This window comes from Mesoplodon bidens (assembly GCF_964165515.1).
Source record: "Mesoplodon bidens genome assembly, chromosome: 1".
Lineage (NCBI taxonomy): Eukaryota > Metazoa > Chordata > Mammalia > Artiodactyla > Ziphiidae > Mesoplodon > Mesoplodon bidens.
Genome location: NC_138176.1, coordinates 151,240,967 through 151,254,795, shown reverse-complemented (window position 1 = coordinate 151,254,795; position 13,829 = coordinate 151,240,967). Strand labels below are relative to the sequence as shown.

The 13,829-nt window shown below is 34.4% G+C and overlaps 1 protein-coding gene across 1 annotated transcript in view; it reads right to left on the bottom strand.

Annotated features, from left to right (window-relative positions):
- The window catches only part of ARAP2 (ArfGAP with RhoGAP domain, ankyrin repeat and PH domain 2), a gene marked incomplete at its 3' end in the record, with an annotated part of 205,821 nt that overhangs the window by 36,013 nt on the left and 155,979 nt on the right, over positions 1-13,829 (bottom strand). Inside the window, exon 28 of the mRNA XM_081237829.1 lies at positions 6,803-6,942. Coding sequence (XP_081093955.1) covers positions 6,803-6,942 — 140 coding nt within the window. The remainder of the gene's footprint in view (positions 1-6,802; positions 6,943-13,829) is intronic.

Genomic DNA, 13,829 nt, shown 5'->3' with positions numbered 1-13,829 from the left:
ATGTAAGCCTCTTCTTCTTAAGGTCATTTTCTGGTAGTTTATGTGTTTGGCTTTGGGGTATTGATTTTTTAGCTTGCTACTTTACTGAATGTTAAGGAATAACACTTGAAGTCTGATATGGAACAGTGAGGTAGCTTTGTAATGCAGTAAGTTTTCCATATAGGAAAGAGTCAAGGAGAGGAGAACGTAGGAGTGTATATAGTAGCACAGACTCCTGGATACCTTTGTCAGAGGTTCAATCGGATTACAACTGTGGTTAATGTCCCTCCTCAAAGCTTAGACTGCTAGTCCCAACGGAGGAAGCAGCAGGGTCGGGTGAGAGGTTGCAATTCCAGTAGTACAGGTAGAGGGGACCTGCATATTTAAGAATGAGAAGCACTGTGCCTGATCTAAGTAGTCTTATTTATACACGGCACTGATAAACCCAGGACTGCCTATATTTTGAAACACTGTTGGCAATAGATGGAGAGCCTGAAGTAATACAACTGATTCCCAAGCTACTCTGGGCATGCCAGCTCATGACTTTGATTCTATCCTGTCCAAAGAGGACACAGATGCCATAATTTAAGATGAGTTCAGCCAAGGTGGAAAGAAACCCTTTTTAGGTTCAATCTTTAAACTGAATAAGCATAAATAGGAACTGTAAGGATCCTAATGCAAAGTTCTATTAAAAGAAATCTCTTCTGGCATTCTAACTTTACTGTTGGTTTATTACAACTCTTTTGGTATGTGTACTTTCTGGAGTATTTCTTCAAAAAGTTGACGTGTTAAGAAGTGTATAGTATGTTGTTACAGGCAGTATATTTCAAAGTGAAATTTTTAACTGAGCCAATTAAATTAGTGTGCTTAAAAAATTATTCTTGTTACTAAGAAGAGTTTGCTTATTAGTGCATGCAACTTTTAATGACCACTCCCTCCCCATTTGCTTTTTTCACACCATTATCAGTGTAATGATAATATTCATTGAAACTTCTCACCTTTTATGTAAATCAAGTCTGAAAACATTTTAATTAACATTTTCTGTGCAGGGAAAACTCTCAAAACAAAATATATCTTCCCCTCTGTATTACCCTAATTTGTTGTTAATGAGCATTCATAAATTCTCTCTAATTAACACATAGTCTCTTTAAAAACACTTTTCAATTTGTAATTTCTACTCCCTTCTCAGTAAATCATTTTCTAAATATGTACAAGCACACATATATTAAGGGCAACTGTCAAACCAGAGCCAAATCTTTATTCAAATAAGCTAGGAGATTTTTACTATTGATTATTTACTGTAAAATAATTTGAAAAGCAAAAATTGCCAGTGACTTGACCATCAATATTAAAAGGGAAAGACCAGCAACATGAAGAAATAACCAGCAAAATAACACCATGTGTTGAAAATAACAATAGTTTGAGTTTAAAGGAAAACCATAAGTCTCTCATCTGCTTGCCTTAATGTGCAAATTAAAATATCAGTGGCATTGATACTGACAGATGCATAAATACAACTTTCATACACTTAGACTATAATTCCATAACCTGAGGTCACTGTGACAAAAATAAAATGTCTTCATTGTCTTTAAAGAACACTATCTTTCTGCCAAACACTATATGATCTCACTTATACGCAGAATCTAAAAAAGTCAAACTCACATAGAAGCAGAGAGCAGAATGGTGGTTTCCAGAGGTTGGGAGTGGGGGGAAATGGGAAGGTGTTGATCAAAGGGTACTAAGTTTCAGTTATGCAAAATGAATAGGTCCTGGAAACCTAAAGTACAGCATGGTGACTACAGTTAACAGTACTGTATTGTATACTTGAAACTTCCTAAGAGAGTAGATCTTAAATGTTCTCACCACAAGTGCACACACACACAAAACTATGTGAGGTAATGAATATGTTACTTAGCTTAGACTGTGGTAATCATGTCATAATGTATAGGTATATCAAAAGCATCACGTTGTATAACAAATAAATACAATTTTTGTCAATTATACTTCAATAAACAGGAAAACTTTTTAAATGTCAAGAAAAAAAGGACACTGTCTTTCAGGCAAGCTCTCGATACTATTACTGTCCACCAGTTTGTATGAATTATTTTATTTTATTTTATTTATTTTTTTTACAACTTTATTGGAGTATAATTGCTTCACAGTGGTGTGTTAGTTTCTGCTTTATAACCAAGTGAATCAGTTATACATATACATCTGTTCCCATATCCCTTCCCTCTTGCATCTCCCTCCCTCCAGCCCTCCCTACCCCACCCCTCCAGGTGGCCACAAAGCACCAAGTTGATCTCCCTCTGCTATGCCGCTGCTTCCCTCTCTCACTTTGTCACAGCTTACCCTTCCCCCTCCCCATATCCTCAAGTCCATTCTCAAGTAGGTCTGTGTCTTTATTCCTGTTTTACCCCTAGGTTCTTCATGACATTTTTTTTTTCTTAAATTCCATATATATGTGTTAGCATACGGTATTTGTCTTTCTCTTTCTGACTTACTTCACTCTGTATGACAGACTCTAGGTCTATCCACCTCATTACAAACAGCTCAATTTCGTTTCTTTTTATGGCTGAGTAATATTCCATTGTATATATGTGCCACATCTTCTTTATCCATTCATCCGATGATGGACACTTAGGTTGTTTCCATCTCTGGGCTATTGTAAATAGAGCTGCAATGAACATGTTGGTACATGACTCTTTTTGAATTATGGTTTTCTCAGGGTATATGCCCAGTAGTGGGATTGCTGGGTCATATGGTAGTTCTATTTGTAGTTTTTAAGGACCTCCATACCTTTCTCCATAGTGGCTGTAACAATTCACATTCCCACCAGCAGTGCAAGAGGGTTCCCTTTTCTCCACACCCTCTCCAGCATTTATTGTTTCTAGATTTTTTGATGATGGCCATTCTGACTGGTGTGAGATGATACCTCATTGTAGTTTTGATTTGCATTTCTCTAATGAATAATGATGTTGAGCATTCTTTCATGTGTTTGTTGGCAGTCTGTATATCTTCTTTGTAGAAATGTCTATTTAGGTCTTCTGACCATTTTTGGATTGGGTTGTTTGTTTTTTTGTTATTGAGCTGCATGAGCTGCTTGTAAATTTTGGAGATTAATCCTTTGTCAGTTGCTTCATTTACAAATATTTTCTCCCATTCTGAGGGTTGTCTTTTGGTCTTGTTTATGGTTTCCTTTGCTGTGCAAAAGCTTTGAAGTTTCATTAGGTCCCATTTGTTTATTTTTATTTCCATTTCTCTAGGAGGTGGGTCCAAAAGGATCTTACTGTGATTTATGTCATAGAGTGTTCTGCCTATGTTTTCCTCTAAGAGTTTGATAGTGTCTGGCCTTAAATTTAGGTGTTTAATCCATTTTGAGCTTATTTTTTTGTATGGTGTTAGGGAGTGTTGTAATCTCATACTTTTACCTGTACCTGTCCAGTTTTCCCAGCACCACTTATTGAAGAGGCTGTCCTTTCTCCACTGTACATTCCTGCCTCCTTTATCAAAGATAAGGTGACCATATATGCGTGGGTTTATCTCTGGGCTTTCTATCCTGTTCCGTTTTAGATTAAGCAGGATGATCCTTTCAAAAAGATACAAATTCTTAAAAACATTCTGTTAAGGGATGAGATTCTTTAGCTCAATTATGAAATCATTTCATCTTAAAAAAATAATTTCTCCATGAACAGCCTTCCTTGTGGCAGGTTTTAAAATTTACATCAGCTTGGGGAAAAACATTATAAAAAACCTGAATTGTGTAAAGTGTCATATTTGAAAATATTTGGTACTATTAAAATGAAAAAAAACTTATCCTCTTTAAATAAAATTCCATCAGCAATAACACCAAGCCAAAATAATACAAATTATAGTTTCTTTAGTAAGTCCCTGCATAAAGCCTTTGGAAATAGCCATCTGGGAATGAATTCTGACTGTATCTCTTATAGGCTAATTGATCTTGGGCAAGTTATGTAATATCTTGGTACACTACATTTCTTCATCTGTCAAGGGGGAATAACTATAGCACTAGTTTCATAGGATTATTGTAAAGATAAAGTACAATAATCAAAGCGAAATGTATAGAACTCTACTTTTTATGGATTAATGGGTTGAATGTTAGTTGGGGCCATTATGACTGCACTTCTATTGATACTAGTTGTTTCTAGCAACCGTCTGTTGCTACACAATGGAAGCGTAGGTTCCTTAATGGGACTAAAAAGTCCATGATGATTTTAAAATACCATAAGCAGATATCCAACTACACAAGTGACAATTAACCAACATGTAAATGGAAGGACAAGGATGAAGGAAATGAGTCTAATGAAGATCAAGGTGGGTGATGCATTGAAGAAAACCAAACAAAATTCAATCAGATTGAGTTCTAGATGGCTAGAATAATCAGCTGTGAAGTTTAGCATTTCCTTTCATGAACATAAACCTACAGTTCATGAACCTTAAAATCTGATGTGTTTGGTTCACATAATTCCAAATTCTTAAATGCCTTATTTCTGCAAACTCCACCCTTCCTGCACTGAAAAAAGTGAAGAATGATATAAAATGATAATAAATGATAACAATCGTTTGATACCCACACAGATTCCCTGCTAGGTTTATCAGATGGAGTAACAAAGTGTGACTTTCAGTATATAATACAGCCCTCTGAAGAGAGGGATAAGGGCTGCGGAATTCAGTGCTGTTTTGTTAGCTCCCTGCCTGGACATTCCACTGTTCTTGAAGAACATGAACATGAAATGGATACACAAAGTAGGATGCTACTAAAATTTATTTATGCCCACCTGGAGGCTTCCCTGCTGGAGGAACATTCAGGACAGTGGTCAGTGTGTGGAGAGCTCAGTAGAAGCCACAACTAAATGGGGCTATAGAACTTTGGAAAGCTGCTTAATAATTCTTCCTTCATAACAATACAGTATTAAATAATAGATGTTACTAGTCTGGTCCTTCTTTATAGATCTCCAAAACACAACATAGTGAAGCGTCACACACTTGAAATATGCAAGCAATGCTTACTCAAGCGAAGATTAGAATTCAATGGTAAAAAGTATCTTTAGGTCCTGCTGTCATTCCACATTTAAAAGAATTGCTTGGATATTGCTTGAATCTCAAGGAAGTAGAAATGTTACTGTATATACCCATGTAACCACCACCCAAAACTGGAGAGAGAACATTTATTTCTGTTATCCTAGAAAGTACCCTACTGACCCTATCTTCTTGCTTCAGTAGCAAACCTTCTCCACACCACAGGCAAACACTTTCTGACTCCCATCACCATAAATGATTTTGCCTCTTCTTAGACCTTTTATAGACAGACTCATATGGTACTATTTTGGCTCAAACTTTTTTGCTCAGCAAGGATTTGAACATTCACCCATGTGGTTGCATTCATTCATTTTTATTGCTGAATATTATTCCATTGTCTGAATATATCATTCTCCTATTGATGGGCATTTAGAATGTTTAAAGGTTTTAGTTTTTATAAATAAAGCTGCTTATGAATATTCTTGAACAAGTGCTTTAGTGGATATAATACCTGGGAATAGAGTTGCTGAATCATGGGGTAGATGTATGAATAACTTAATTTTAAAAACTGCCAGAAAAGTTCTAATAGTAATTGTGTGATTTTACCCTTCCACCAGTTATTGATGAGGGTTTTAGTTAATCAACGTCCTTGTCAACATTAGATGTTGTCACTCTTATGATTTTAGTTTTACTAATGGTATATCTTGTGGTTTTAATTTGCATTTTCCCTGATAACTAATGATGCTGAGCACTTTTGGTTCAACCACTTATTGGCCATTCCTATGTCTTCCTTCCTGTAATGTCTGTCCAATACTTTGCCCCAATTTTTACTGGGTTGTCTTTTTATTGTTGATTTGGAGGAGTTCTTTATATTGTGCAAATGAGTCCCTTTTCAGATATATGTACTATGAATATATTTTTCTCAGAAGGGAACTTCCCTATTCATATTCTTAGTGGGCTGTTTTGATGAGCATGCTAATATACATATATATATATATATATATATATGTTTCACAGTTGAAAAGGAACTTTTATATATATTCTTATTTAAGCATTACAACAATCTGGCATGCAGGACTCATACTATCATCATCATATTACAGATACAGAAATTGAGGATGACAGTTTAAGATTCTTATTCACACAACCAACTTGGCGGTTTTGAGGTTTTCTGATGCTAAGTTTGATATTCTTATACCTACTCCCTCTTTTTCATCTCTAAGTCCTCTCTCCATTCCTCAATTCATTAATAAAAGCTGTTAGGGAATTCAAACATATTGGGATACATCAGTAAGATTCAATTAATAAATACAATATTATGAGTTAATTCATTCAAGAGTATAGGAAATATATTAATCAGATTTAATTTTTAATCAGATTTAGCATTTGGGTTTTGCCTTTTTATTCTACATTTTATTAATTTCCATTTGCTAAACTCAATCCACTTTTGCCTTAAGGCATGACACATTCTCTTAATTTTATTGACTGAGATGCTGATTTATATGCTAGTTTATGTAACACGTATTAGACTTTTCTTTAGAACTTAAGTCAATCTCTGCCCTAAAAAATGAGGTGCTCAGAAAGGCCATATATGGAGTTCTTTACTGTGTTACTAGTTGCATTAATGTCATATCCCAGAGGCTGAAAGTAATCATCAGCTTACTGTACATTTTATTTACTAGAGGCCTTGACTTCCAAGAGAGAGGGCTGAGAGGCATGCAATAAGAATGTTAACACTCACAGAAAACTATATACGTATTCAAATACTACATATATTAAATACCTTCATATCCTTGTAAAGAAAGAGATACCCATCTCGTAAAACAAAATACCGGTCTTGAAACTTATTTCCAGAGAGTATTTTAGATGGTTCTTCTTTGATTTTCAAGACTCCCTCTTTGATACTTTCCAGGGCCTTCCTCTCTGTAAAGTACAACATTTACTTTTGTAAGTTGGGTACATTTTCATTTATTTGGAATAGAATATAAAACATTTTTGTGTTTTCAGTTTTGATGATATAAATAATAACTTGTTTCCTACCATTAAGAAGCCTCTAGTTAATTTCTGGGAACACCTTGTGTCAGGGGAGTGTTGGATAAGTCATAGATCCAGTAACCAGATCTATTTATATCTATTTATAATACATAGGCCTGCCCATGCTGTCCAATTAACTACTGGCTAATGAGCATCTGAAACATCTGTGTTGTGCTATGAGTATAAAATATATACCATATTTTGAAGATTAGTACCAAAAAATAAATATATCACAATTTTATAACACTGATTACATGTTGAAATAATACTATTTTGGATATGTGAGTTTAAATAGAAGATACAAGTAAAATTAATTTCACCTATTTCTTTATATATATGTATATATATATATTTTAAAATGTGGCTATTAGGCAATTTAAAATTACATACTCAGCTTGCATTTTATTTCTTTGAATAGCACTCATATAAACAATGCAAAATACACAGGTAAAAGAGAAATCTCTTCTAGAATCCTGTCTCAGGAATCCAGGAATTCTTGAGACATTAGAGAAATTCCTATTCCTATGAAACAGGAAGGGTAAATAAGGCAAAACTGCTAATAATGCTCATGCAATACTGCCAGTGTCCCACACTTAGAAATCATTTCAACAGTTTTACTAAAAATCATGTTTTTGGTTAAAAAAAAAGTTGAATTTGTGTAGATTTATCATGAATAAATTTATCACTGTATCTCTAGTCTACAGCTTTCTTCTTGAAATCCCAACAGTATTCAACTGCCTACTTGAGAACTGAGGAACAGTGGAAAGAAAAGAAACCTGAAGCCAAGTAGCCACGACATGGTCATTCTGGGGTCAACTCCTGCTTTTCCTGTAAAACAGGAGTAACAACACTTATCCTGCAGATTGTTGTCCTCATATTAGATCATGTCCATAAACGATGAAGCATGAGACATTATATCAGGATGAGGGCTTTTAGCAATTTCCTGGTATTAAGGTGACACAATTTTTAAATATTCATGCAGAGTTTCTAAAATTTACAAATAACTTGATTTTAGAAAGAAAAACTCTTAATCTAAAACCTAGCATCCCTTGGTTTGGGGAAAACCTTTACTTATACAGCAAATACTACACAGACGTTCACAATTATAGTTAGTATAAGAAGACTAAAGTTAGAAAAAATTGAAATAGTGCCTTATAACTCAAATATGACATGGGATGACAACCTGGAAGCAAAAATCCCCATGATTAATCACATCACTGATCCTAACCACAAACAAAAGTAACTGACAAGCCCCGATAGTTTTCATGATCTGCATACTGGTCACAGATAACATTCTTTTAATTGCGATGTTATACTAAAATAGGTTATTTTTAGGTGGTCTGTGACCTTAAAATAGTTTCTGAAAAATACACTGCTAAAATTTGTCTTCTGGTATAATCTCTTAATATTTAATTTCATAGAAAAATATTTTAAGTAATATTTTATAGCTAAAAAACTTCTATTTAAATTAAAAATAACACTTTTCCAATTAAAAGACGTGAAAGAAGATGTATTTTAATGCAATAGGAAGATCAAGGAAAAAATATAAAAGTAGTATTCAGCAAAATTCATATGACATCAATTCATTCTTCATGAAGTATTAAGAGTCCAGTATGCACTTGGTTCTAATAATATACAATACCTCAAAAGAGATGATTTCTGGACTTGCAGTGCAGTGTAAGAGACAGAGTAAACATGGACTAACAAACAATGCTTATATATCCTGATAGGAGAAATACAGTAAGCAATTTAGAAAACATTGGGTGGGCTTAGTGATTCAGCTGATTTAGAACAGAAAAGTGGAGAAAGGCATTTATAATACTATTGATTTAGAAATAGGTAAAGTATTTTAAGAACATTAAATTATAATCAAATTGTGAGATAAAGATATTATATATTGCTTAAGCCAAACCAATTCTATTCACACCTTCTGATTATACTTTTTTAAGATTTTTGTTCAATTTAATAAAGCTTTCTAATTTTAACAATAAGAAATAATCATATGCCCAGTGTTAAAGTAAACCACTCATAGGTCAAACAGAAAACAGGCTTAGGGAAAAAAATTATTGTTGACACCTTTGGTTTCATTTTTATTAAAATTTATTTTAAAAAATCGTATGTAATTATCTTAGCTAAATCTTGTTGTACACATTATTAAGGGACTCGGGAGGAGGCTTTGAGAGGAATATATGTTAAGGAGAAGGAAAGACCAAAAAGAACCTTGAAACACTAAGTTCCATGATAAATACTAAGAACTGGGAAGAATTTCTAAAAGCTCACACAATGTTAAAATAAGTAGAAAAAAATACCCATCGCTTAAGGGCCAAGATTAAGCTATGTACTTTGGGGACATTGTGCATGACTCAGTGTGTAACACAATGAAGGATACGAATTAAATGGCTTCCAATAATTCACTTTTCCAAGCTTTTCCAGTACTGCCAGGTCCCTCAACTGTGGAGTACTTTACACTTATATTTTCACTCCCTCTACCTCATCCTGGAGAGAAAGTTTAAGATCTAGAGACACTGTTATCTTTAGAGAATCATAAACCCCTTTCCCCCTCCAAGTGTTTGCTCGGACAAGGAAGGAAGTATCAGTTGAGTTCAGTGAAGGTTCTTTAGAGTTAACACTGGGTAAGGTAACAGATTGGTATTCTTAGTTAGATTGTGCTGTAATTTTGTTATTAATTAGAAAAGCCCTTAAAAAGTACATGTATGAAACCACGCAGAATGGTCAAATTTATTTATTTAAACAGAACAGACATCATGTTACTGAGACTATGAAACTGATCTCCCCACCCAAAGAAAAAAAAGTTTTCCAAATCATTTGAAAAACCTCAAGTTCTTAGACAAAAACAGTAATTCCTAACTAGTGCCCCCTAATCCTAATAAAATACCTGATCTGTGGAGGAGCTTGGAGGGTCTTGGGAAGGAGAGACAGAGACAGACAGAGATAGTGAGAGACACAAAGAGAGAGAAGCGGGGGGGACATAAACTAGGAACGATATTTCTAGAATACATATTCCCCCTTTATCCTTCATGTCCAGTCATCTAGCAGTTCAGCCGTTGTTCTCTCAAAGCTTCTCTCTGGGGTTCAATTCCACTTCTTTTCCAATATCATCTCCCTAACCCCTGCCTTTTCTACCTAATACCTAGACGCCAGGATTCTATAATTCCATGTCCTGCTTTTCTAATGGCTCCATATAATTCCAGATTTGTGCTATGTAAATACTGTTTTATCATGTTAATCCCCTTTCCAAAACTCTGTTTTTGTTTTTTTTACTATTTGAAGTCTTACTTATGTAACATTAAAAGCCTAAATTTCCCTGACTTTTCAAGGACTAAATAATTAACTAGACTTCTCCCACTCATCTTCATAAGCTATTAAGTTAAAATATAATATTTATTTATAAGTCAGTTTATCATAATACACTGTTTGGAGAACCAATCTGTGTCTCTGTGGCATGACTGAAGTTGATCATCTGAGTGAACCTAAGGGAAATTCCATTCTCCTTGGTTCTATACAAATTCTACCCCCACTTCTGGACCCAACTCATCCTTGAAGATTTTCTCTAACTACTCCAGTCCATACTTGTTATTCATGTCTTTAAAACTCTAAGATAAAATTTAGGCATTGAATACATGAAAAGTCATGTTTGTCTCATAAGTTTGCTCTTAAAAATAATAGTTTCAGTCTATGGCCATACCACCCTGAATGCACCCAATCTCATCTGATCTTGAAAAAATAATAATTTCATGTTTGCTTTTTAAAAAATTGTGGGCTTTAAATTTTCCTCCCCAACCATGTGAGAACTAACATAGCACAGTGACTAAGAGTTTGCTCTGGAGCTAGACTACCTGGGCTTGAATGACAACCACATCCTCCACTGGATCCCAGGTAGTAATCTCTAAATCTCAGTTTCCTCAGCTGCAAAATGGGGATTCATACAGTGATCACCCAGTAGATCTGGTATGTAAAGTATTTAGAAGAGTGCTTAGCACATAGCAAGCAGAATGTAATTGCTTATTTATCTAATGGAGGACAGACATCATTTTTTTCTGTACTGCAGAGTCTGTAGTAAACAGTATAGAAAAAATTACCCTTCCAAAGGCCTGGTGATTTATAGACTGAATTTACAAAAGTTTTAAAAACTAAAATCTGCTCTTCCACTTACCAGCAGGTCACATTGAGGGAGTTACGTAACGTCTCCATGTCCAAGTCTCTCCATTTATAAAAGGCTTAGAGAGTACTAGTAAAAAACCCCTTAAGACTGCTAGGAAGATTAAATGACATGGTGTATGCAAAGCCATTAGCTCAGCAACTGGCGCCCAGTAAATGCATAGTAACTATGAACAATTTATCTCTTATATATGATCTGAGCAATGAAAAGGGAATATAAAACAAATGGGTCTATTTTCCATGGTCTCTATGTGTCTCCCTTCCTCTTTTGCTGGCAAAGACTATTTTCTCAGGCCTGTACATTATCTGAAAAACCAAGTTCCACCCCTGCGCATGTACTCTAAGTGCTGAAGGAGTCAAGCAGTTTTCATGAGACATCCTCTTGAAAATGTGCCACAACCAAGTGATATTTGGCAATATTTGCAACCTGAAATCTATAAATTTCTTCCAAATTAAAAATTATCCATATTTTCCTTTGTTTGATATTGATTATATAGAACACATATATTCTTTATAATTTGGAAGAAGCAGAATTTGATATAGTTCACACACTGCATGACATTCGCTCAAAATGTATTTAATAAAATTTAGTTCTACAACTGAGTAGAAACCAAACTTGCTTGAAAGTAATCTAGGAAAAGTCAAATACCCACCCCCCCGCCCTGATTCCCAGTATATTTTCCTTTGTTACTTGTATTGAAGAAGCAATGCTTAATAGAACTAGCAGCCTAATAACATCCTTTTGTAATTAGATTATCCTTAAACAGTAAAATTGTAAATATACTTACTACTGGAGGATTGACTAGAAAAGTGCCAGAGATTCCACCCCACTTTACTGACAATGCAGCAAATTGTAGAAAGTAGAACACTACTTTTCTATTCTATCATCAATTTCCGAGAAAATACTTCCACTTGAAGTGGACTGGATCTTACCTTCAACTTTTACACATCTTTGGATTTAAAAAGATATGATGGGGAGTGGAATATAAATTATTTCAGCTAGACTATGATTTATGAACTCATACTATTTTTGCTGGAATTTTCCTTTATTTTCTTAAGTTAGTTGATAGTGGATGGCTCAGCTTTCCACGTCTGAATTTGCTGGAAGCAGTTGCATTTTGAACTATTCTATTCTAATGTAAATTTAATTCCAAAGCATCTGTCATATGTGGCAATCTAAATTTAGAAACCCACACGCATCTTCATGTGAGTTACATCTTCTATCTTAAAAGTAGTTCTTCCCCATTGAGATCATTAAAACTTGATTCTGTTGTATCATATTCTATTGGGGTAATATTAAAGAACTTTAGTGTTTAAAATAAGACTTCTGCAACATAAAAATTATTTATTCTGGAACCTTATAGAAACTATAAATTTATGGCTAACTTGTGAAAGAGATGTTGAAACTTAATATGAGATAATGATAATATAAGATGGTCTAATATGATTAGCTCTGAGAAAGTCTAAATAGCAATTTAAATGAAGTTTCATTCTCCCTATCTCAATGTCTCAGCCATAATCCATGGGGTAGAAAAGAAATTCAGACTATTATTTTTCTTTTCAAGTTAGTTAACTCCTCATTACAATAATGACAATGGCCCAAAATGCTTCTCAGAAATACAATGCTGCTTTTGAAAAACACAGAATTGATTTTTAAGTAGAGGCAACAGAAAATTCACTTACTCTTACATACTTGTATAAAAGTAAAGTATGCTTCCTTATTACCTTAAATGAATGAGCAGAAATTAAGTGTTGGTTGACTCTAAAGTCTATTCCTTCTTGTGATATCTATATTTTAATCTATTGAGATAAAATGAACAAATTGAGAAAATTAAAACCCCTAAACAACCCCAAACCCCTAAACTTATTATTTGATAAAATTTTTCATTAAGCAAGAAGGTGGTATCAACCACAAGTATATGCCTATAACTTGTTGCATAAAATCAGAAATACCATCATGCAATTAATGAAATGCAAGTCGTGTGTGTGTGTGTGTGTGTGTGTGTGTGTGTAGATAAAGGAGAGACAGAAAGAGATAGGGATAGGTAGACAGACACTAAGGTTTGTGGCAATTAGGTGTCAGGTATGATGAGACAGGTGGGAAGGATGTGTCAGTGCTACTTTATGTTTTAAGAAAATATTAACACAATAGCTATTCATTACTGAGAGAAAAGTATGGTTGTAACCAACCAGCCTTGTTTCAAACTGTGCTAATTTCCACTTGGCCCCCAGGTTAGAAGAAAATCTTAAGAAAGGAAAAGAAATCCTTAACATTGTTCCCTCTCTGCTGTGAAGAGCCATGTGTTTCTGAGGTGATTCCAGTTTTTCTGCTAACAAATTGACAGAGAAATCACATTTGATTTACTTTCATATTTTCCTTTTAGATCCCAATTTTAAGTAGTAGTGCATGTAATGAATGGAGCAATAATTCTGGAGTAGGTGGTCACTGTGTTTGATTTAGGAGACATTTGCCAAGACAGAGACAAAGTAGACTGAATACCTAACCAACCTAAAATCTATCACACAGGGTACCCCATAAGAAGTACTTAGAATCCCCAGGTTACTGTAAGACATGACTATAAGAAAAAATCATGACT